Source organism: Schistocerca serialis, chromosome 7, assembly GCF_023864345.2.
Source record: "Schistocerca serialis cubense isolate TAMUIC-IGC-003099 chromosome 7, iqSchSeri2.2, whole genome shotgun sequence".
In the NCBI taxonomy this organism is placed as follows: Eukaryota; Metazoa; Arthropoda; class Insecta; order Orthoptera; family Acrididae; genus Schistocerca; species Schistocerca serialis.
This window is the reverse complement of record NC_064644.1, coordinates 326,233,442-326,259,481: the sequence shown is the minus strand read 5'-3', so window position 1 is coordinate 326,259,481 and position 26,040 is coordinate 326,233,442. Positions and strand designations below refer to the sequence as shown.

The following is a 26,040-nucleotide window of genomic DNA, read 5'->3' as shown; positions in this document are numbered from 1 at the left end:
GGAAACATACACTTATGGCTCTCTACTTCATAACAAAAGGAAGGAAGATTAGGGTTTAACATCCTATCAACAGCAAAGTCATTAGAGAGCACAAGGTCCTACTTTTCCAGGATGGGGAAGGAAATCTGTTGTGACCTTTCAAAGGAACCTTTAATCTCTCCAACTTTCAAGTTTTGGAATCAGGGACATTTGAGAACTTTCTTACAGTACAGCAGCAATTAGGGTCTGAACAAGGTCCGAGAGTTCCAAATCAGAAACTATATACACTGTATAATAGAGGGAAACATTCCACGTGGGAAAAATTATATATAAAAACAAAGATGAGGTGACTTACCGAACGAAAGCGCTGGCAGGTCGATAGACACACAAACAAACACAAACATACACACAAAATTCAAGCTTTCGCAACAAACTGTTGCCTCATCAGGAAAGAGGGAAGGAGAGGGAAAGACGAAAGGAAGTGGGTTTTAAGGGAGAGGGTAAGGAGTCATTCCAATCCCAGGAGCGGAAAGACTTACCTTAGGGGGAAAAAAAGGACAGGTATACACTCGCGCACACACACACACACATATCCATCCGCACATACAGACACAAGCAGACATATTTAAAGACAAAGAGTTTGGTCAGAGATGTCAGTCGAGGCGGAAGTACAGAGACAAAGATGTTGTTGAAAGACAGGTGAGGTATGAGTGGCGGCAACTTGAAATTAGCGGAGATTGAGGCCTGGCGGATAACGAGAAGAGAGGATATACTGAAGGGCAAGTTCCCATCTCCGGAGTTCGGATAGGTTGGTGTTGGTGGGAAGTATCCAGATAACCCGGACGGTGTAACACTGTGCCAAGATGTGCTGGCTGTGCACCAAGGCATGTTTAGCCACAGGGTGATCCTCATTACCAACAAACACTGTCTGCCTGTGTCCATTCATGCGAATGGACAGTTTGTTGCTGGTCATTCCCACATAGAATGCATCACAGTGTAGGCAGGTCAGTTGGTAAATCACGTGGGTGCTTTCACACAACCTGACAACAGCTTTCGCATCCCGCAACTACCCTCCCGACCTGGTACAGAGGCAAATAACCAGAGCCACTTCCTCATCCCCTCAAACCCAGAATCCCCCACAGAAGAACCCCAAAAGTGCCCCACTTGTGACAGGATACTTTCCGGGACTGGACCAGACTCTGAATGTGGCTCTCCAGCAGGGATACAACTTCCTCAAATCCTGCCCTGAAATGAGATCCATCCTTCATGATATCCTCCCCACTCCGCCAAGAGTGTCTTTCCGCCGTCCACCTAACCTTCGTAACCTGTTAGTTCATCCCTATGAAATCCCCAAACCACCTTCCCTACCCTCTGGTTCCTATCCTTGTAACCGCCCCCGGTGCAAAACCTGTCCCATGCACCCTCCCACCACCATCTACTCCAGTCCTGTAACCCGGAAGGTGTACACGATCAAAGGCAGAGCCACGTGTGAAAGCACCCACGTGATTTACCAACTGACCTGCCTACACTGTGATGCATTCTATGTGGGAATGACCAGCAACAAACTGTCCATTCGCATGAATGGACACAGGCAGACAGTGTTTGTTGGTAATGAGGATCACCCTGTGGCTAAACATGCCTTGGTGCACAGCCAGCACATCTTGGCACAGTGTTACACCGTCCGGGTTATCTGGATACTTCCCACCAACACCAACCTATCCGAACTCCGGAGATGGGAACTTGCCCTTCAGTATATCCTCTCTTCTCGTTATCCGCCAGGCCTCAATCTCCGCTAATTTCAAGTTGCCGCCACTCATACCTCACCTGTCTTTCAACAACTTCTTTGCCTCTACACTTCCGCCTCGACTGACATCTCTGCCCAAACTCTTTGTCTTTAAATATGTCTGCTTGTGTCTGTATGTGCAGATGGATATGTGTGTGTGTGTGTGTGTGTGTGTGTGTGTGTGTGTGTGTGTGTGTGCGCGCGAGTGTATACCTGTCCTTTTTTCCCCCTAAGGTAAGTCTTTCCGCTCCCGGGATTGGAATGACTCCTTACCCTCTCCCTTAAAACCCACTTCCTTTCATCTTTCCCTCTCCTTCCCTCTTTCCTGACGAGGCAACAGTTTGTTGCGAAAGCTTGAATTTTGCATGTATGTTTGTGTTTGTTTGTGTGTCTATCGACCTGCCAGCGCTTTCGTTCGGTAAGTCACCTCATCTTTGTTTTTATATATAACTATATACACTGTGTTTGATTATCTATTTTCTGTAAGCCATGATCTAATGTTATTCACTTCCATCTTTACTGAATCAATTACATAACATACTATATCTTTCACTGTGACCTTGTGTAAACTGCAAACAGTTTTTGACCGATTATCGATAAAATCAAGAAAAGCAACAGGTACAAACAGATCCCCGTGGCACCTCTCACTTTACAGTACCCAAGTCCGATTCAAATATATTCTTTGATTTCTGGCATTGAAAACCAACTCTCTTTCGTATTTTCTAGAAATACAATGAACCACTTTCTGGTTCTTCTTTCGCAAGAACAGATCACATAGTAATTACTGTAGTAGATTAATGCACCTACAATATCATTTTAAAATCCAGTTACAAACAAATTACATACACCTAATGCTGGTGGTAATACACCATTTTTTTACTCCACTGCGACAATGCGTGGTCTCATGTACATTTAATATATGTGGATTATTAGATGAAAATAAAGTCTATATACTTGGCATATTTAACAACTTGCAGCATCTCCTTGTTCACGGGAGTTGTGCAAAAGATTGAGGTACTGCTATTTGAAATGTCACAGGAAGTGCTTACTCCTTGTACGACCACCAGACAAAATATTTGTCATTCCCTTAAAAGAGTACAATGTTTATTTTATAACATCGTAGATAATACAGAACTGCTATCAGGGAGTTATATGACACTGCACCACTGACATAAGACATGGCAGAGAAGTGGTGTGTGTTGGCCAGTAGGTTGTACAGAATCAGCACAGTACGGCAGCTAGACATAGAGACACGACGGAAAGGCAGGAAGAAGTTACTCAGTCTGGACATTCATATGATCATATCCTGAATGACATTTCCAATCTGTTGGTGTATCAACAAGACTCTCCAACATGTCTACAAGGAATAGTGTCACAGCTTGTCAATGACAGGCACTGTCGCTCTCGGTGAAGCAAAGGGAACTACTCGTAATGGACATCTGGAGACATGTGCTCACAGTAGCGTGTAAAGCTGCATGTCTTCAGTGAGCCAAACGACACAGAAACTGGACGGTAGTTGACTGCAGTCGTGTAGGTCATCCACTATGCTTCTTTTCAAATGATGTAAGTAATGAAGAGCACCAATGGTCCAATGAGGTATTTAATCTGGGAGTGGTTTTTGGACTATGTGTAACAAAGTAAGGTGGGATTATACAACTTTTCCTTACATAGTTCCTGACACAATATTACTTTTTTTATATATCTGCAGACTGAAGCAACACAATGAAAAGCCAGGTCTCCTGCTGCAGGTGTGCTAACCACTACATCATCTTCGTACATCAGCTTTTCACAACTGCACATACCTTATCACACTTCCTTCCTCAATCCAAATTCCCATTCACACCTCAGCCAACTCAGTATTCCACCTAAATTTGAACAGTGTTGCAGAGGATCTACTACTGTATTGGAACAGCACTTCAGCATTATAAGAAATGGGTGATCCTGTCTAAGAACCCAAGTTTTGTACAAACTTCCATTCGTTGGTTCAGTCTGCATGGGTCAGGTCTCATACAATTATAATCAATGGTGACTTTAATTTACCCTCAAAATGTTGGCAAAAAGACATGTTTAATTTCAATCTGGAGGTATGCATAAAATAACCGAAAATGGGTTAAATGCATTATCTGAAAATTATTTAGAGCAGTTAGTTCATGAGCCCACATGAACAGTAAACGGGTGTGAACATACACTTTACCTCGTAGCAACAAATAATCCTGAGCTAATAACGAGTGTCAAAACAGATACAGGGATTAGTGAATACAGCAAGATTGAATACTGTAACCTCCAAATATAAACAAAAAATATACCAGTTCAAAAAAGCAGATAAAAATTCACTTGACGCCTTCCTGAGAGACAATATCCACTCCTTTCAAATTAACAATGTAAGTGTAGACCACATGTGGCTTGAATTCAAAGAAATAGTATCAACACCAATTGAGAGATTTATACCAAATATATTAACAAATGACGGAGGTGATCACCCTTGATACGCAAAACGGGTGTGAACAATTTTACAGACACAACAGAACACGCATGCCAAATTCAAACGAAGTAAAAATCTCTATGATTGCTATCTTTTGCAGAAGCTCGAAATTTAGTGCGGAAATCAATGTGAGATGTTTATAATAAGTTTCCACAACAAAACTTTGTCTCAAAAGCTGGCAGAAAATCTGAACGGATTCTGGTTGTATGTAAAATGTGCTAGCAGCAAGACACAGTCAATGCCTTCTCTTTATGATGTTGTTGTTGTTGTTGTGGTCTTCAGTCCTGAGACTGGTTTGATGCAGCTCTCTATGCTACTCTATCCTGTACAAGCTTCTTCATCTCCCAGTACCTACTGCAACCTACATCCTTCTGAATCTGCTCAGTGTATTCATCTCTTGGTCTCCCTCTATGATTTTTACCCTCCACGCTGCCCTCCAATACTAAATTGGTGATCCCTTGATGCCTCAGAACATGTCCTACCAACCGATCCCTTCTTCTGGTCAAGCTGTGCCACAAAGTTCTCTTCTCCCCAATCCTATTCAACACTTCCTCATTAGTTATGTGATCTACCCATCTAATCTTCAGCATTCTTCTGTAGCACCACATTTCGAAAGCTTCTATTCTCTTCTTGTTCAAACTATTTATCGTCCATGTTTCACTTCCATACATGCCTACACTCCATACAAATACTTTCAGAAATGACTTCCTGACACTTAAATCTATACTCGATGTTAACAAATTTCTCTTCTTCAGAAACGCTTTCCTTGCTATTGCCAGTCTACATTTTATATCCTCTCTACTACGACCATCATCAGTTATTTTGCTCCCCAAATAGCAAAACTCCTTTACTACTTTAAGTGCCTCATTTCCTAATCTAATTCCCTCAGCATCACCCGACTTAATTCAACTACATTCCATTATCCTCGTTTTGCTTTTGTTGATGTTCATCTTATATCCTCCTTTCAAGACGCTATCCATTCCATTCAACTGCTCTTCCAAGTCCTTTGCTGTCTCTGACAGAATTACAATGTCATCGGCGAACCTTAAAGTTTTTATTTCTTCTCCCTGGATTTTAATACCTACTCCAAATTTTTCTTTTGTTTCCTTTACTGCTTGCTCAATATACAGATTTAATAACATCGGGGAGAGGCTACAAGCCTGTCTTACTCCCTTCCGAACAACTGCTTCCCTTTCATGTCCCTCGACTCTTATAACTGCCATCTGGTTTCTGTAGAAATTGTAAATAGCCTTTCACTCCCTGTATTTTACCCCTGCCACGTTTAGAATTTGAAAGAGAGTATTCCAGTCAACATTGTCAAAAGCTTTCTCTAAGTCTACAAATGCTAGAAACGTAGGTTTGCCTTTCCTTAATCTTTCTTCTAAGATAAGTCGTAAGGTCAGTATTGCCTCACGTGTTCCAGTATTGCTACGGAATCCAAACTGATCTTCCAAGAGGTCAGCTTCTACCAGTTTTTCCATTCGTCTGTAAAGAATTCGTGTTAGTATTTTGCAGCTGTGGCTTATTAAACTGATTGTTCGGTAATTTTCACATCTGTCAACACCTGCTTTCTTTGGGATTGGGATTATTATATTCTTCTTGAAGTCTGAGGGTATTTCGCCTGTCTCATGCATCTTGCTCACCAGATGGTAGAGTTTTGTCAGGAGTGGCTCTCCCAAGGCCGTCAGTAGTTCCAATGGAATGTTGTCTACTCCAGGGGCCTTGTTTCGACTCAGGTCTTTCAGTGCTCTGTCAAACTCTTCACGCAGTATCGTATCTCCCATTTCATCTTCATCTACATCCTCTTCCATTTCCATAATATTGTCCTCAAGTACATCGCCCTTGTATAGACCCTCTATATACTCCTTCCACCTTTCTGCTTTCCCTTCTTTGCTTAGAACTGGGTTTCCATCTGAGCTCTTGATGTTCATACAAGTGGTTCTCTTATCTCCGAAGGTCTCTTTAATTTTCCTGTAGGCAGTATCTATCTTACCCCTAGTGAGATAAGCCTCTACATCTTTACATTTGTCCTCTAGCCATCTCTGCTGAGCCATTTTGCACTTCCTGTCGATCTCATTTTTGAGACGTTTGTATTCCTTTTTGCCTGCTTCATTTACTGCATTTTTATATTTTCTCCTTTCATCAATTAAATTCAATATTTCTTCTGTTAACCAAGAATTTCTACTAGCCCTCGTCTTTTCACCTACTTGATCCTCTGCTGCCTTCACTACTTCATCCCTCAAAGCTACCCATTCTTCTTCTACTGTATTTCTTTCCCCTATTCCTGTCAATTGTTCCCTTATGCTCTCCCTGAAACTCTGCACAACCTCTGGTTCTTTCAGTTTATCCAGGTCCCATCTCCTTAAGTTCCCACCTTTTTGCAGTTTCTTCAGTTTTAATCTACAGGTCATAACCAATAGATTGTGGTCAGAGTCCACATCTGCCTCTGGAAATGTCTTACAATTTAAAACCTGGTTCCTAAATCTCTGTCTTACCATTATATAATCTATCTGATACCTTTTAGTATCTCCAGGCTTCTTCCATGTATACAACCTTCTTTCATGATTCTTAAACCAAGTGTTAGCTATGATTAAGTTGTGCTCTGTGCAAAATTCTACCAGGCGGCTTCCTCTTTCATTTCTTAGCCCCAATCCATATTCACCTACTACGTTTCCTTCTCTCCCTTTTCCTACTACCGAATTCCAGTCACCCATGACTATTAAATTTTCGTCACCCTTCACTATCTGAATAATTTCTTTTATTTCATCATACATTTCTTCAATTTCTTCGTCATCTGCATAGCTAGTTGGCATATAAACTTGTACTACTGTAGTAGGTGTGGGCTTCGTATCTATCTTGGCCACAATAATGTGTTCACTATGCTGTTTGTGGTAGCTTACCTGCATTCCTGACACTGGACTCGCATTCGGGAGGACGACGGTTCAATCCCGCGTCCGGCCATCCTGATTTAGGTTTTCCGTGATTTCCCTAAATCGCTCCAGGCAAATGCCGGGATGGTTCCTCTCAAAGAGCACGGCCGACTTCCTTCCCCGTCCTTCCCTAATCCGATGAGACCGATGACCTCGCTGTCTGGTCTCCTTCCCCAAAACAACCAACCAACCAACCTGCATTCCTATTTTCCTATTCATTATTAAACCTACTCCTGCATTACCCCTATTTGATTTTGGGTTTATAACCCTGTAGGCACCTGACCAGAAGTCTTGTTCCTCCTGCCACCGAACTTCACTAATTCCCACTATATCTAACTTTAACCTATCCATTTCCCTTTTTAAATTTTCTAACCTACCTGCCCGATTAAGTGATCTGACATTCCACGCTCCGATCCGTAGAACGTCAGTTTTCTTTCTCCTGATAATGACATCCTCTTGAGTAGCCCCGCCCGGAGATCCGAATGGGGGACTATTTTACCTCCGGAATATTTTACCCAAGAGGACGCCATCATCATTTATCTATACAGTAAAGCAGCATGCCCTCGGGAAAAATTTATCTGTATGATAGCAATGGAAATACTATTGGAGACAGTGCAGTGAGAGCAGAGTTTCTAAACACAGCCTTTTGAAATTCCTTCACCAAAGGAGATGAAGTAAGAATTCCAGAATTCGAATCAAGAACAGCTGCCAACATGAGTAACTTAGAAGTAGATATCCTTGGAGTAGTAAAGCAACATAAATCATTTAGAAAAAGCGAGTCTTCTGGTGCAGACTTTATACCAATTACTTTCCTTTCACAGTATACTCACGCAATAGCTCCATACTTAACTTTCATATACAACCCCTCAATCGATGAAAGATTTGTACCCAGAAACTGGAAAGTTGCACAGGTCACACCAGTACTCAAGAAAGGTAGTAGGAGTAATCCACTAAATTACAGGCCCATATCATTAACATCAATATGCAGCAGGATTATGGAACATATACTGTGTTTGAACATTATGAATTACCTCAAAGAGAATGGTCTATCAACACACAGTCAAGGATTTAGAAAACATCATTCTTGTGAAATACAACTAGATCTTTACACACATGAAATGCTGAGTGGTAATGACAATGGATTTCAAATAGATTCTGTATTGCTGGATTTCCAAAAGGCTTATGACACTGTACCACAGAGGTGTCTTCTAGCGTTTGCGTGCTTATGGAATATTGTCTCAGTTATGTGACTGGATTAGTGATTTTATATCAGAGAGGTCACAGTTCATAGTAACTGACGGAAAGTCACTGAGTAAAACAGAAATTATTTCTGGTGTTCCCCAAAGTAGTGTTATAAACCCACTGCTATTCCATGTCTATATACACTATTTAGGAGACAATCTGAGCAGCCATCTTAGGGTTTGCAGATGATGCTGCCGTTTATTGTCTAGTAATCACAAGATCAAAACAAATTGCAAAATGATTTAGAAAAGATATCTGAAAGGTGCAAAAATTGGCAAGTCATCCAAATGAGTGCTAAAATAAATCCGTTAAACTTCAGTTACATAAATCAGTCAAATCTAAAAGGCCATCCATTCAACTAAATACCTAGGAATTACAATTATGAACAATTTAAATTGGGAAGAACACATATAAAACATTGTGGGGAAGGCAGACCAAAGACTGCGATTTACTGGCAGAACACTTAGAAAATGTAACAGTTCTACTAAAGAAACTCCCTACTCTACACTTGTCCATCCTTTTTTGGAGTACTGCTGTGGAGTCTGGGATCCTCCCCAGATACGATTAATGGAGTACATACAGAAAGTTCAAAAAAGAGCTACACATTTTGTATTATCGTGAAACAGGGTAGAGAGTGTCACTGGCATAATACAGGATTTGGGGTGGATGCCATTAAAACAAAGGCATTTTTCGTTGTAGCAGAATCTTCTCATAAAATTTCAATCACCAACTTTCTCCATCAAATGCAAAAATATTATGTTGATGCCAACCTACATCATCATAATAAAATAAAGGAAATAAGAGCTTCCACAGAAATATATAGGTGTTGGTTTCTTTCCGCATGCTATTCAAGATTGAAATAACAGAGAATTATTGTGAAGGTGGTTCGATGAGCCCTCTGCCAGGCAGTTAAACGTGATTGGTCAGAGTATGCATGTAGATGTAGGTCTCTGGAATTGTATATATTAAGTAAAGCACCTATGCCTGGGTTTCAGGAAGGATCTCCTGTTTTACTTGATGCTGAGGTGCTATTCCAATGCAGTCAGAGAGCCTCTGCAACACTTCTCAAGTTTAAGGGGAATACCAAGTGGGCTAAGGTGTGAATGGGAATTTGGATTGAGGAGGGAGGCATGCTAGGGTAGTCCATGCAGTTCTGGAAAGCCAGTGTATCAGAATGGCATAGTGGTAGGAGAATCTGCCTAGTGAGCAGAAGACCTGGCTTGGAATCCCAGCTTTGGTATAAATTTTCATTCGTCACTTCAGTCTACATGTACACATCATAGATGTTTGAAACTTGACAAGGTATCTGGAACCATGTTGTTTCATTTGACTACTCTTTTTCTTTTCTTTTGTGATCTCCTTTCATTAGTAGTGCACATACAGCTAGTTCCATAAAATAATCAATTTCTTATTCATGCTGTGCATTGCTGAACTTTATTATTCGTGGTGCTATTTACTGATTGGTGGTAACAATAGTATATTTATCTCATATGGAAACATTTTATTTAAAGAAAGTAATTTACAGCATCTCTTAAAATATGGGCACATCAAAGTTTTTCTCCACTAAAAATTATTTGTTTTATGATTGAGTTTATATGAAATCTCCGCATTTTCTCTTTCAGACAGACATTATACTTTGTAATGTAATTGGATAGATACGAAATCTACTCACCAAACAGTGGCAGAACACACACATGATGCCACTTGGTGAGCAAATTTCTTATCTGTCCAATTACATCATATTGTCAAAAATTGATTATTTTTGTTGTTGTAAACATCATAATTTGTACAAAAACTTGGTATTTCAAAAGTTAATTGTATTCATAATTTTTTTGTGTTCCAGAAACCTAGTCTCCAAGTTATAATTCTCTATAAAATCCTGTGTTACATTATAGTAGCCCTGATTTTTCTGTTTCCAAAAATATAGACTTCTACTAAAAGAACATGTTAGTTTACTAATTATTCCAACTGGAAAATCTCATTTTCTAGAAAATTCTTGGCAAAATTTGAGAAGTGTATCAATTAAAACTTCCCTCTAATAATATGTTACCTTTTATTTTGTCATTTTGTAGTTGTACAGCTTTTGGTTGGACAAATTTACTTCACTGCCTATAATATCTTCATATTTTTCATTTTTTCTATCTTTTATGTTAATATCTATAAGGGGTGATCAAAAAGTTTCAGTTCGTAGACCATACAGCCCAGAAGCAGTATGCTGATGATGTGAAATCACTGAGAGCATTGAGGCAATTATCCTAACAATTCACCAGGTATCCATTTGGTAAAACACCATCTCCTGCTGTGTGAAGAAGTCCATAACTGACTGCTGCTCATTCTCGTCTGACACAAATTGTCAACCCTTCAAGGCCTTTTCTAAGGCACCAAAGGCGTGGTATTTCACATGGACTACAGGGCGGGTAGTAGAGTGTCTCCTAATTGGGCCTCCCAGCTGAGGCTGACCTCCCAGATTGACCAGTGTCTTGTGTCAAATCATGGCCATCACAGCACTTGGTGCACCACTTCACAATGGTAGTTTTCAACAGATATGCTGCCCCACACACATTCTTCATTCTCTGATGGAAGTCTACTGGTGACTGTCCTTCGGCATCCAAGAAAGAGATAACGGCACACTGGTCCTATTTGGATGAATTTGATTATAACATGGCCTAGTTCATGTTTCCACTTTTACCGCACGCACATTGGAAAGACATGAATGGCACACTAATTCGTTGCATCACTGCAGCAATGCCCTCAAACAGAAATTTTCTGATTGTCCTTTATAAAATATAACACTCCTGCATTTTACCATTTTGTAATTTCTGTAATGTGTGTGTCTATAAACAGGTGTTGCGCACAAAGCCTCAGGCAGGTGGTATCTAGTCAGTAAGAGCATAATCTATGTCCAGTTTTCACCATGCAACGTTAAATCAGTTGTCAACCGTAACTCACTGTGAAAAACTTATGTCCGTCACATACTATGATGTAATGTTCCATGTCAGTCAGTCTGTGTCTGGGAGTAACTGTGCAAAGTTCTACTTAAAACAACATGTTTAACTACAATGCCATTTGTTAATACTCATTAGGTAATAATGGCATATGTAAGTTAGTGACCTGTGATGTTAAATTGAAATAGTTCATGACAAGCTGATCATCTATAATGTTTATGAACAATAAGTATGAATGAAATGAAAGTTCATATCATCAGGTTTGTGTACCATCATTTTGCAATTGCTGCCACCTGTGAAAGCAGACATGTTATATTCCAGCTCTGCTGCAATCATTGCACAGCCTTTTATATGACTATCAACCAGCTGTTCACCAGATTGAACAGTCACTGCCCTGTGGCACAAAACGCGGCGAACGTATCATGCTTGATTTCAATGGCTGCTTCAATACCCAAGCCATCTGGATCCTTCCCTCCACCACCAGCTGTTTTGAACTGTACAGATGGGACTTATCCTTACAACACATTCTCTGCTCCCTAAATCATCCTGGCCTCAACCTATGGTAACACACTGCTCCCCACACCCTCCACCCAACAGTTTCCACTCCCTCTGTCCTATCACCTTCTCCATATTCTCGTCTCCCTCCCTCTTTGTGTACCACACTCTGCCAATGCACCCACCCACCTTTCCCTACTCCTCTCCTCTGTCAAACCCTGTTCCTCCCCCCTCGCTGCCCCATTGCATCCTGACACTGCACCTACTGGCAAACTAGTCCCGCATACTTTGGCACACAACCCATATACTGCTATCCCTTTCCTTTCCTGCCCCCTCCAGACTGCAGCTTCCATTCTATGTGACAGTTATACTTTGGCCCAAGCTGCCGGAGATGGTGGTCATGTGTGTGCGAGGTGTGCTCGCTTGTGTGAAGGAATGTGCGTGTGTTTCTTTTTCTGATGAAGGCTTTGGTCGAAAGCTAATGCATTAAGTGTCTTTTAGTTGTTCCTGTCTGCATCGTAATATGTCATCTTTATGGTAAATAGCAATCTATCTTTTCCTCACGTTGTTGATATTCCAACCCGGAGTTTTCTGTTTACTGGAATTTTTTTAGGTTTGAACTACTTCTCTAGCTTCTGTGCTAATGAAAGTATTTTATACATGGTAAGTATAATTGTGCTGCCACCAATTGTGAATACGAAATAAACTTGTAAATAATCATCTCTGCTGTGTAGAGTACTACATTACTATAACATTCTTGCCTACAGTTGAAAGAACGTGATACTAGAAGCAAAAAAGTTTCGGCAAACATGGGCTCTAAATTGCATACCTTCAATACGGTGAAACAAATCTCTTCTACTGCACACTCTCTCCTTTCGATATTTTGAGAAGTGGTAGCAATGAGCAAAACAAGAAAAAATGTTTCATAAAATGTGCTATAAAGTGCATATCTTAAGAGCTATGAGCACTACTTCACTTTCGCTACTGTGAAACATATCTCTTTTACTGAATAAGTGCTCGCAGCTCTTGCTGTATGTAACACATTTACCGACACTTTTCTGCTTCTAGTATCATGTATTTCCAACTGTATTCATTTGCGCCACTAATTATGATACACTCTGTACAAACAACACTGTAATGTTTTAACAGTATGACAAATAAAGGGGGAAAATATCTCACTGTTTGACATTTGTTCCTTCACAGGTAAGTGCTGCTCATATCGTAGCAGATGAAGCAGTTTGTTTGTGAAGACATATTTTGAAGTAATGTAAGTATCACATATTAAATAATAATAATTATTATTCCAGATATGGTTCAAAGTGCTCTGCAATGACAAGATGGGTATGTATGGCCTACAGATGTTCTAAAAATGTGAATGGTAATGGCAATTCAGTACTCTGCAAAACAATGGTTTTTATTTTTTATCTGCATCTTATCCAAGCACTATTATTATTATTATTACTATTATTATTATTATTGCAGAAATCTTAATAATTACCAAAATCCATACTTACACAAAACTCTTCTCATCTGACTCCAGTATTTCTCCATGATCATGACCCTCCAGCTCAGAGGAATCCTACAAAGAAGAGATGGTATTAAAAAAATCCGAAGTGAAAACAATTTTAAGATAATTATTGTTTTAATAGAATACAGTTATCATACCTGTAGCTCATAATCATCTGCCAGAAGACGATCTTCATCTTCATTACCAAGATCATAGTCAATATCATCTTCCAGATCATCATCTAAGAGGTTTATGTCACTGCAGACACAAAGAACCAGGATTTAGCTTACATCTATTTCATGACTATATTTAAAATAATGTAATGCTTAAAAGCAAAAACTTTATCTATTTTATAAGTCTGGTATGACCTGAGAAGATATCTCAGGATTATGTGCATCATACAGTTTCAGAATTATTACAACTGTATTGCCTACAACTATGAAAAGTGTAAAAATATAACCAACATACACTAGCAGGATCTGTAATTAAAATAAATAAATTAATTAATTAAACAGAATGACAAGATTGTGTAGAACACCGATAAATACTGGTCTATACTGCAGTTGCAGATTAGCATGCAGTCTTACTGAACCAAACATTCACTCTCACACAGCGACTCACAACATTCTTGCAACTAGATTGTGTACCCAAGGTATATGGTATGGTACGAACATCTGAAGTGAATGGAAGATGATGCCTTGGATGATTCAAAGGATGAAGATGGCGGGCACAAGAGACCAGGGGCAAGGCCAAGAAACAAATCGCTAAATGAGTATGCTGGATTTTTTGGAGTGTTGTACTGGAAGTTATTGTTCTTTGCTGTACAGTGTTGTTTTGAAGTCTGTTGTTGGCCTTTTTTTTTATTACAGAATTCTGCGAATTATACACCACTTATAAGCGAAGACTAATGTACAATCTTTTTCTTCTTATCTTCCCAGAACTACTTGTGGATTGGCTGATGGCCTGCCTTTGTTCGTTTGACATCATCCTCCTAGGTTGTAATTTTTGTTGTTGGATGCAGTATAGATCTGTAGCCTGAAATTTTCCGTGTCCTGTATAATTTCTTCTGTGACATTAAGTTTTCTCAGATCCCTTTTTGTCTCTTCCAGCCCTCCTGTAGTGTCATTCATTCTGCAAATATGGCAGTAAAACTTTAATCTCATCTTCCTTACTGTGTCTGCAACTGTTTCTATGTTTCTTTATAAATCTTCAGTGTTCCTCTTTGTCCAGTTATTATCTTCATCCTTTTGTGGTCTTAATGTTTTTCTGAGTATTTTCCTTCCTTTCTTTTCCAGTTCTGGTCTTAACGTTTTTCTGAGTATTTTCCTTCCTTTCTTTTCCAGTTCTTCTTGTTCACCTCTTATTCATTGTTGGGCATTCAGAATCATGAAGTGCTTCCACTTAATTACTTTTGCTTGATGTTTAATTTTTGCCTGGGGTGTTACCAATCCTTATTGTATCAGTTTCTTGTGAGCCTATATGCTAATTCCATTTCCTTCGGCCTTCTTTACTTGTGGTATTATCTAATCCATTTGATTGTATACATTCTCCCAAATACTTAAACTTATCAATTCTTTTAATGTTTGTGTGTTGTGTTTGAATACATTTTTTTCTGTCGTGTTTATGTTCAATGTATTCTGGTTTCTCATACGATATTTGTAAGCCAATTTTAGCCACAATTTTGCAAAGTGTTTCTACCTTTACATTTGTATGGCTTTGGAAATTATTGCAATGTCATCAGCAAAAGCAAGACATTTAACTTCAAATCTTCCTCTTCCTCGTCCTACAATGACTCCTTAAAGGTTTTCTCTTGTAGGTCTCTACCCTACTCTCTCATGACCTTGTCTAAGACTAGACTAAAAACAATCACTAAGAGCCCATCGCCCTGTTGAACATTTGTGTTAATTCTGAAGGGTTCAGAAAGTTCTGCTCTGTGCATGATCTATTTTTTCCTGAATCCCACTTGGTACTCACCAATTGTGTGTTTCGCTTGGTCTTCTATCTTACTCGGTAGAGCTTTGGATACAATGTTATACGAAGTAGAGATATAGCTTGGTAATTGCTGGTTTCTGTCCTGTATTCTTCATTTCTCCCAGAAATCTGTAATAACCTCATGAATAGTTTAGCTGCCCGCTTCCCTCCCAGTTTCCACATTTCAGCTAACACGTCCTGTTGTTTTTCAGTTAGCCAATGTATTGTTGAATTTGATGCAGTGATGGCAGTTCTGAATATGGGTTTTCCTTTTGAGGCTGCCTGAAAATTAATCAGTGTGTTGGTTCCTCACAGTTTAGAAGATTTTTGAAGTATTTTGCTCATAACTCACAGTTGCTGTCATCATTGGTAATCAGTTTGCCCGTTGAATCTTTAAATTCTTTGAAAACTTTGTAGAAGGCCCTAGAGTTGTTCTGTTTGAAATTTGTATCTATGTCTCTAATCATTTTTGTCATATTTCTGTTTCTCTGTTTGAATAATTCTGATGTCTGTTTTCTGATTTTAGTGACTGTGTTCCAGTCTCTTTCCTTTTTGCTGGAGTTCCATTTTTTCCAAGCAGTCAGTCTACGCTCTACTGCTTCGTCTCGTTATTCCACCAAATATGTCTCCTCTATTTTTGTGGTTGTTCTCACTCTTTCGCCATTTCTATCATTGCTTCTATAATCTCATCCTAATTTCCCATTGTCTGAAGTATAAAGCTTTTTATGAATTCATTCCTGTTGTCTGACATAAATTTTTTGTCAATCTATGGACTTTTTAAATTTTGGGAGTGGTCTGAATCTATGCCTAGTCCTTTTCTGATTCACAATTTCTCTATGATTTTGTTTGATTATTGCCATATGAACCAGTTGATATGAGCCTAAAAGCTTCTTAGGAGAAGACCAGATCATATTTCTCCTTGGCAATTTTCTAACAAAGACTGACATTAGTTTTAAGTCGAATTGTCTGCAAAAGTTGACGAGCCTTTCCCCATTGTTACTGGTGTCTTTGCGAGCAGGAAAATTTCCTGTTATTGCCTTGTATTTCTGTTCTCTGCTGATCTGTGCACTGAAGTCTCCTACAAGCAGTTTCATGTGGTGCACTGGTATCTTTGATTACTCATTTTCTAATATTTTCCACAATGTTTGACATTTTCTGGATTTTTTTTTATCATCATTGTTGGCTGGGGAATGTGACTTCATGATGGTGGATTATAAGGGAGTATTTGTTCATTTCAGGAGTTGTAGTCTGTCTTTTTGTTTCTTCTACAATTTGTTTGACTGTTGAACTGAATTTTGTGAGTTTATCAATTGTTTGTATGTGTGGATCCAACTGCGACATGTAGCACTTGATCGCTCGATGCCGTTATGGTTGAAGATGTGTACAATGTGATTAGATTTCTGCAACTGCTTGGTCTGGTTGCTGAATGTGTGAGGTGTTATCAATATAGCTATCTTATATCGAGAGTTTCTTCTCTTTAGACAAGGGATATCTATGTATAGAGAAGTCAGAGAGATGATGGGTGTAGATCTATTGGCAGAGGTTCCTGGTTAAAGCAACCTAAGTTGGCCTAGAGTAATACTGTGTTAGTGACTTGATGTTGGATTTATTACTATACACTTTGGTTGTGTGCATTTGAGACTGGTGTGTGTAACACTGACAGGTGTGTGTTAGAGTTCTTTCCATTTTGTTGCCAAATGTGTAATGGTGTGTGTGTGTGTGTGTGTGTGTGTGTGTGTGTGTGTGTGTGTGTGTGTGTGGTGTTTAATGGAGGTGGGTGTGCTGATGGTGTTTCTAAGGTGGTGGGCAGATAGACTAAACCAATAATAAAAGCAAGATGAAGAGACAGGGAAATCAGCAGGTAGGTATCCCTAGTGCTCTGCATGCAGCAGGACATGTCCCACCCACAGCTGCCCCGCTCCTGATTCATAACAGTCAAGACTGCCCACTATCCAACAAAGTGCAACACCCAGAACAGAAATTTGGGTGCAGAAGAAAGAAGGCAAACAATCTAAAAGCTAGTAAAACGGAGTTAAATTGGGATGAAAGAGTAGCCTGGCCAAGGAGGAAGGGTCAGTGGTCGACCCAGACCTAGATTACAATGGAAGATGTCCCATACCTAACCACACTGCCCCTGTTCTGGAGGTAGATTAAAACCTTTTAACTGAGAATAAAAATCACTCTCATGGATCAAACAGAACCAGTTCAACCACCTGTGAATCATCTACCAATATTAGCGGCAATGATTCCAGAAATCCATACTTACAAGGGAAACTCCCCATCGCACTCCCGTCACATTTAATGGTACGAGGCCTCAATGGATAGCCTGTCAAAAATTGAACACAGATCAAGCATGAAAACAGGAAGAAGGTGTAGCAGCAAGGAAACTAGAAACAGTGAACAGTCCAAGAACAACAAGTACAATAGAAAGCAGCCAGGATGAGAAATGGAGTCGTCATTAAGTGGTAATGCTGTTGAATTGCCAAGCGGGTGACCCATGTTCAAACCTCCCCCGTGCCAACCCTCCCCCCTCTCATGTTCGTTTTATTTAAAGTTTGTCTATGTTGTGGTGTAATGTCCATTTACAACAGCAAGGTGTAAGATAGGGACCTATAATGACAGTTGATTCTGCACAACCACTCTAACCAAAAGGCTGATGAATAAAAATTGGTAGGGGACTTCTAAAGCCCCAGTCATGGAGTGTGAGTAAAATGTGATGACACCTAGTGCCATATGCCTTATGCAGATAAAAAAGACTGCAATAAGATGTTGGTGTTTAGAAAAATACTGTCAGATTGCTGTTTCCAATCTAAGACAGATCATTGGTTGTGGATTGTTGGTTGGCTGATTCGGTGGAGGAGGCCAAACAGCAGCATGGGGGAGGAAGTCGGCCATGCCCTTTCAAAGGAACTATCCCGGCATTTGCCTGAAGCAATTTAGGGAAAACACAGAAAACCTGAATCAGGACAGCCGGATGTGGGTTTGAATCATCGTCCTCCCAAATGCGAATCTGCACCTTTCTCAGTTATCTCCCATAAATCATACCGAGAGGGGGACAAAAGGCACCTAGAGTAGAGAGCTCAGTATAATCTGTTGGTCAGGCTAATTGGCTGGTAACTACCGAGAGATATTGAGTTCTTGCCTGCATTAAGGAGTGGGACAATTACGCTGTCTTGCCATTGCCAAGGAAAGTCGTCTTGAGGCCAAAGACAGTAGAAGACTATGAGGAGATATTGCTTTTGGGAAACATTCAGGTGGTGGATCATCTGACTGAACTGAAATTAAGGCCTGGAGCTGTGTTGTGGGATGAGGGAAGAGCTTGAAGTAGCTCCTAGTCAGAGAAGATTTCATATAGGATTCAGATTGGTGGCAAGTGAAACGTAAAGGGATGTCTTCAACTTATGGCTCCTGCAGTAGAAAGGTAGCCAGATATGAAGACAATGCCAATATTGCCGCAAAGTGGGTAGAAAGGTGTCGTACAAGAATCGATGAATTGGTACAAAGATTACCCTGTAGGACACAAGCCAGAACAGCTGTTGAATGCTAGTGAACCGTAAGACCACGGACCTAGGCCTACACGAGATGAAGAGCCATACATCCCCAGGGAGGAACGCAAATAGAAGTTCTTCTGGTGTGGATGATCGTATCTGAGAATGAGACACCATGCACTTTATCAATACAATCCAACAGAGAGGCAGAGAAGGTAACAGCAGAAGCATACAAAAGTCAGTTGTTTCTGTGAAGTGCCCAACATGGCAGTCAGTCAGTCTGGCAGTGGCAAGGAAACAATGGAACCACTGAAAAATGGTCACTGCCACAAATGTCATCATTTAGTGACCAACATAGTGATGCCACAAGATTAGGGAAGAAGATCATCAGGTCGATAGCTGAAAAGGTGCCATGGGCAGCAGCACTGAAGTGGATAGGAAAACTATTATTGAGGAGGCACAGATCATGGTCTGTGGGAAGCTAGTCAATTACAAGGCCCCTACCACACAAAGTGGTATTCCGCCACAGGGGTTGGTGTGTGCTGAAGTCGCCAAATAGGAGAAAAGAAAGGGGGGGGGGGAGGGTGGTGTTGCTGGATTAATGTGGTCAATTCAGCTTAAGTAAGTGGCCTGGCTGGTAATCACTGAGGTTATTTGCATGCACACCATTATGTTCTCCAGCAAGGTAGAAAGGACAATCTATTCAAGCAATGACATAAGTACGACCAAAAGTACACACCCCTTCAGATGCCATCTCAGGACCAGCACAGTAATAAAAGAATGCACGACAATCACAGGGCATTGGACAATACTCACCAGTGAAATGTGGTTCTTGCAGAGCAATGTGAACCACAGTAGGAGAGGAAATAAGGTGGTGTAGTTCCAGCAAGTGACAGTAGTATCCATTACAATTCCACTGAATGATCACACAACTGGTAGGCTTGTTAGGCATGAAAGGGCCACAAGGGCTGGTCATGCAGCAGGATCACTGCCTTTCACCAGTGGGGAGGGAACAACATCCACAAATATTGGCTGTGTGGAAAAAAAAGGAGGGGGGGGGGTTGGTATCAGAGGAGCTTTGTTGCAATTCCCATTCTTATTCTGGGGTTCAAGGGGCTGTCTGCATTGTGTGCACGGACAGGTGAGCAGACAGCCTTGGGACCCACAGGCTGTGGCTCCTTCAGCAACAATTGTTAGGTGTTGGGCCTCCAGTCTAGGGGTTGCTGGGAGACAGATCCTAAGAGGGAGCCCTGTTACCAGTAGAAGCAGAAGAAGGAGAATACTTTACTGGCAGGGTGCAGGGAGTAGTTCCTGGAGAAGATAGTGGGGGAACCACAGGAGAGGAGGGTGGTGAGAGATATGGTTTGGGGAAGGCTGTGATGGTGGGAGTAATGGTCCGGATGTTAACATAATTCATTGTCACATCCAAAGGATATAGGCATTCATATTTCTTCCTTGCCTCAGTATACAATAGACAGTTAACAGATTTGCAATCCTGGATCTTATATTCTTTCTTGAAAACTCGGCACTCTGGCAAATGTGATGGGAGATGTTTTGTGAAGCTGACACACAAAACTGTGTGTTCACAAGGACTACCTTCGTGGACTGATCATCCACAACTGCTGCATTTTGGGTCCACTGTGGTGCGAAGTGACATATGCTCAAAGTGTAAAAATCATAACTGGGAAATTTTGAACAGTTTATGAGGCATTGGGATTCCTTATTGTGCTATGTGTCAGACAGCAGCACACAGTTGACAGTCTGTGGCGACTTCAATGTAGATTTTCTAAAGGATTCTGATACAGCAAAAATGATGTGGAAACCTACAATTTGATCTCCATAACTAATTTTCAAACTTGGGCACATAAAGACAGTAAGACACTAAATGATAATGTTTTCTTTAGTGAAACTCAAAGCAAAAAAAACTGTTTAATCAGGATATGGGTGACTTCAACTTGCCAGGTACAGATTGGGAGTGTTATGCCATCAAAACTCGTGCCAGAGACAGTGTTCTGGATGTCTTGTCTGGATGTCCACCTTGAGCAGATAGATAGAGAACCAACTCGTGAGGGTAACGTCTTAGACCTCCTGGCAACAAACAGACCTGAACTTATTGAATCAGTTAACGTAGAGGAAGGTATCAGTGATCATAAGGCCGTGACAGCATCTATGACAATGGATTCTAAAAGGAATGTTAAGAAAGGTAGGAGGATATATTTGCACAGCAAGTGAGACAGGATACAAATTTCAGAATATCTCAGCAGTCAGCATCAAACATTCAGCAATGAGGACAAAGATGTGGAGAACAAATGGAAAAAATTCAAATTAATTGTTCAATATGCCTTGCACAAGTATGTTCCGAATAAGGTTTTAAGGGATGGGAACGATCCACCATGGCTTAATAGCTGTGTTAGAAAAACACTACGTAAACAAAGAGCACTTCATCTCAGATTCAAGAGAAGTAAAAACCTAGCTGACAAACAAAAGCTGAATGAAGTGAAAATTAGTGTAAGTAAAGCAATAAGAGAAGTGTTCAATGATTCTGTAAGTAATACATTGTCAACCGACCTAAGTAAAGACCCTAAGAGATTTTGGTTATATATAAAATCAGTAAGTGGGTCAAAATCAACTATTCATTTTCTCAGCAGCCACACAGCCACCGAAACGGAAGCTGTTTCTTCCGAAGTTGTTTCACTGCGGAAGATGGTAACATTGTCCCTCCTTTCAGTTGTCCTGTGAACATCGAAATGAAAGATATTGAGATAACCGATCGCGAAACTGAAAAGCAGTTACAATCACTTAGTAGTGGAAAGTCATCAGGACCAGATGAGATACCTACAAATTCTATAAAGATTATGCGGAAGAACTTGCTCCCCTTCTAGCAATAATTTATCGTACATTGCTTGAGCAATGAAAGATACCAAACAACTAGAAAAAAAGTGCAGGTCATTCCCGCTTTTAAGAAAGGCCGTAAAACAGATCCACACCATTATAGACCTATATCATTGACGTCAATCTATTGTAGAATTATGAAACACGTTTTATGCTCAAGAATTATGACATTCTTGGTTGGTTGGTTGGATTAAAAGAGAGGGAAAGGGACCAAACTACGAAGTCATCAGTCCCTTGTTCCGAATAAATCAATGCCAAAAGTGTGAGAATAAAACAAACGAGACTGACAACTCAAAATGGAATGAAAGGAAAAATCACAAGATAAATGAAGGGCAACAAACATGTAAAAGGGGACAAGAAAACCAAAGAAATGCAAGAAACGGGATGAAGAGATTAGAACAACAAAGCAGATTACCAGGGTTGGCTGACCATGAGAATAAAAAAGGAGAAGCCAGCTACTCTGCAACACATTAAAACCTCCACCCTAAAAGCACTAGGGTTGAGGACACAGAGGGACAAAGGACATGTGCTAAAACTTAGATCAAATGATAAAATCCACCTTCATGAATAAAACGTACAGCTAAATCAGCCAATGAGGCGTAGTCAAAGTGGGACAGTGCAGCAGACTATGGGCCACTGTCAACCGGGCACCGCACTGACACTCAAGTGGGTTCTCACGGTGCAGGAGGTAACTGTGAGTCACCCAAGAGTTGCCAATGCGGAGCTGGCGGAGGACAACTGATTCCCTACGAAAGGCCCACATAGGAACACTTCACACATCCATAGTCTCCCTAATGACAAGCAGTTTGGTGTGTGTACTGTTATGCCATTCCGTCTCCCTATGTCAGTATGCAGGTCAGGTTCAGAGATGCCCATCTCCAGAAGCAGTTTCCGCGTAGCCTGTTTGGCCAGCCTGTCAGCCAGTTCGCTGCCTGGCATGCCTATGTGTCCTGGGGTCCACACAAACACCACTGAACAACAGGATCAGTCTATCACATAGATGGACTCCTGGAAGACCGCTACCAAAGGATGGCGAGGTTAGCACTGGTTGATAGCTTGTAGGCTGCTCAAGAAGTCAGTACACAGAAGAAACGATTCCCCGAGGCATGAACGGATATACCAAAGTGCACGAGAGATGGAACCAGCTCTGCAGTGAATACAATGCAGCCATCGAGCAAGGAATGCTGCTCTAAATGGCCTCTGTGGACGTAGGCGAAGCCAACGTGACCATCACCCGCAGAGCCATCGGTGTAAACCACTTCAGAGCCCCGAAACACGTCAAGAATTGAGAAGAAGTGACAGCGGAGAGTGACAGGAGTAACTGAGTCCTTCAGGTCATGTGAAAGGTCCAGACAAATCTGCGGCCTAGGTGTACACCATGGAGGTGTATGCGGATGGACCTGGATGGGAGGTGGTAAAGGAAAGGACTCCAATACAGAGAGAAGGGATCACACGTGATATGCAATCATTAGCCCTGACCTGGGCCACCAATGCGGGAAATGAACTGCCGTGGGTGGAAAAAGGAGATGGTAATTCAGATGCTCAGGAGAACTACGAATGTGTGCAACGTAACTGGCGAGCAGTTGTGCACGTCGGATCTGCAATGGAGGGACTCCGTCCTCCACCAGGACACTGGTCACCAGGCTCATTCTAAAAGCTCCCGCCACTAGGCGAACGCCACAGTGGTGCACTGGGTCGAGTACACGCAATGCTGAGGACGCTGCCGAACCATAAATCAACCATACTCCCATAGTCAAGGCGGGATTGAACAAGGTCTTTGTAGAGATGCCGCAGAGAAGAGTGATCTGCACTCCAGTTGGTGTTGCTCAGGCAGTGGAAGGCATTGGCGTGCTGCCAGCACTTCTGCTTAAGCTGACGAAGGTGAGGTAACCAAGTCAATCGGGCATTGAAAACCAGTCATAAGAATCGATATGTCTCCACTACAATGAGTGGATCGTCATGAAGGTAAAGTTCTGGTTCTGGATGAACAGTACGATGCAGACAGAAGTGCATGACACACAACTTAGCGGCCGAAAACTAGAAGCTGTGGGCGAAAGCCCATGACTGCATCTTGTGGCTGGCTCCCTGTAGGTACTCGTGGAGCAGTACGAAATGCAGAAGTCGTCTGCATACAGAGAGGGCGAGACGGATGACCCTACAGCTGCTGATAGTCCGTTAATGGCCACTAAACTTAGTTATACACTCAATACAGAGCCCATTCTCCTGGATATGGGGCGACCTATGGGAGGCACCAATTTGGACATGAAAAGTATGGAGCGACAGAAAATTCTGGATAAAACTCTGGAACGGGCCTCGGAGACCCCATCTGTGTAATGTGGCAAGGATATGATAATGCCAGGTGGTGTCATACGCTTTGCGTAGATCAAAAAAGACGACAACAAGGTGTTGGCGTCTGTAAAAGGCAGTTTGGATGGCAGACTCAAGGGACACAAGATTATCAGTGGTAGAGTGCCCCTGGTGGAAACTGCCCTGACGTGGAGCTAGTAGGCCATGTGACTCCAGGACCCATCTCGACCGCCGACACACCAAACATTCCAGCAGCTTACAAACAACCTTGGTAAGGCTGATGGGGCGATAGCTATCCACATCAAGTGGGTTTTCGCTGGGTTTGAGCACCAGAACGATGGTGCTCTCCCGCCATTGCGATGGAAAGACGCCATCGCCCTAGATCCGGTTGAAGATGACGAGGAGATGGCGATTGTAGTCAGACGAGAGATGTTTAATCATCTGACTGTGGATCTGATCCGGCCCAGGAGCCGTGTCGGGGCAATGTGCAAGTGCGCTGAGGAGCTCCCACTCTGTAAACGGGGCATTATAGGGTTCACTGTGGCGTGTAGTGAACGAGAGGATTTTCCTTTCCATCCACCATTTGTGGGTGCAAAAGGCTGGGGGGTAGTTCTCCAACGCAGAGGCGCGAACATAGTGCTCAGCAAAGTGCTCGGCAATCACATTTGCGTCAGTATATAGCACACCATTGATGGTAACACCAGGGACACCTGTGGGGGTCTGGTACCCAAAAAGACGTCTGATCTTCATCCAGACTTGAGAAGGTGACGTATATCACCCAACGGTCAACACGTACCTCTCCCAACACTCCTGTTTCTGTCATTTAATAAGCTGTTGTACACAGGCACGGAGCCGCATAAAGGCTATCAGATGCTCAAGGGAAAGGTGTTGCATATGTTGCTGTAGAGCTCGCCGACACTCTGTCATTGCCTCAGCGACTTCCGGCGACCACCAAGGGACTGTCTTTCACTGGGGGTACCCTAAAGAACGAGGGATCGCATCTTCTGCCGCAGAAACGATTGTGGTAGTCACCTGCTCAACCATCACATCGATATTACCATGTGGGGCAGAGTCAACGGTGACAGCAGAGGTGAAAGTTTCCCAGTCGACCTTGTTTAAAGCCCATCTGGGCAGGCGTCCGTGGGCCTGATGCCGGGGCAGTGACAGGAAGATGGGGAAGTGGTCTCTACCACACAGGTCATCACATGCTCCCCAGTGGATAGATGGGAGAAGTCCTGGGCTGCAAATTGATAAATCAATGGCCGAGTAATTGCCTCGAGCCACAATGAAATGTGTGGCGGCCCCAGTATTTAAGAGGCAGAGGTCGAACTGAGGTAGTAAATTTTCGACATCTTTGCTTCAGCCAGTAAGCACAGTGACACCCCATAAGGGGTTATGGGCATTAAAATCTCCCAAAAGTAGGAAAGATTTAGGGAGTTGATCAATCAGTGCAGCTAATACATTCAGGGGTACTGCTTCATCTGGAGGAAGATATACATTGCAGAGAGTTATTTCCTGCAGCGTCTGTATTCTGACAGCCACAACTTGAAGGCGCACAGGTTCACTACAGACTGAGTTTAGGACATAAACGCAAACTCCACCTGACACTCGATTACAGTCGCTAAGGTTCCTGTAATATCCCTTATAGCCACAGAGGGCAGGGGTCAACATTGCCGGGAACCAGGTTTCCTGGAGGGCAATGCAGAAAGCAGGCGCAAAGCTTAACAGTTGTCGTAGCTCAGCCAGGCAGTGGAAAAAACTGATGCAATTCCAATGGAGGATAACATCATTGTAAGATTGGGAAGGCATGGATCATTCAATGAGGCAGTTTACACCTCAGGGTCACAGGCTGCCACCAACGTTTTGCCTGAGCAGTCTATGTCCATTGTGTCTTGAGGGTCCGGCGAGATCCAGGTCCTCAGCGAACGCCGGAATCTCCACCCCACCCTCAGACGCAGAGCTTGTAGGTAGCGGTGGTGTGGGTGCCACACCAAGTTCCCTGTTCTTAGGGATCTTATT

At 41.9% G+C, this 26,040-nt stretch overlaps 1 protein-coding gene across 3 annotated transcripts in view; it reads right to left on the bottom strand.

Annotated features, from left to right (window-relative positions):
- The window catches only part of LOC126412803 (RNA-binding protein 33-like), a 236,302-nt gene that overhangs the window by 197,933 nt on the left and 12,329 nt on the right, over nt 1–26,040 (bottom strand). For all 3 annotated transcript variants that reach the window (XM_050082581.1, XM_050082582.1, XM_050082583.1), the window contains exons 2-3: nt 13,522–13,621; nt 13,371–13,435 (exon numbers count right to left, since the gene is read on the bottom strand). In XM_050082581.1, the coding sequence (XP_049938538.1) occupies nt 13,371–13,435; nt 13,522–13,621 (165 nt within the window). The remainder of the gene's footprint in view (nt 1–13,370; nt 13,436–13,521; nt 13,622–26,040) is intronic.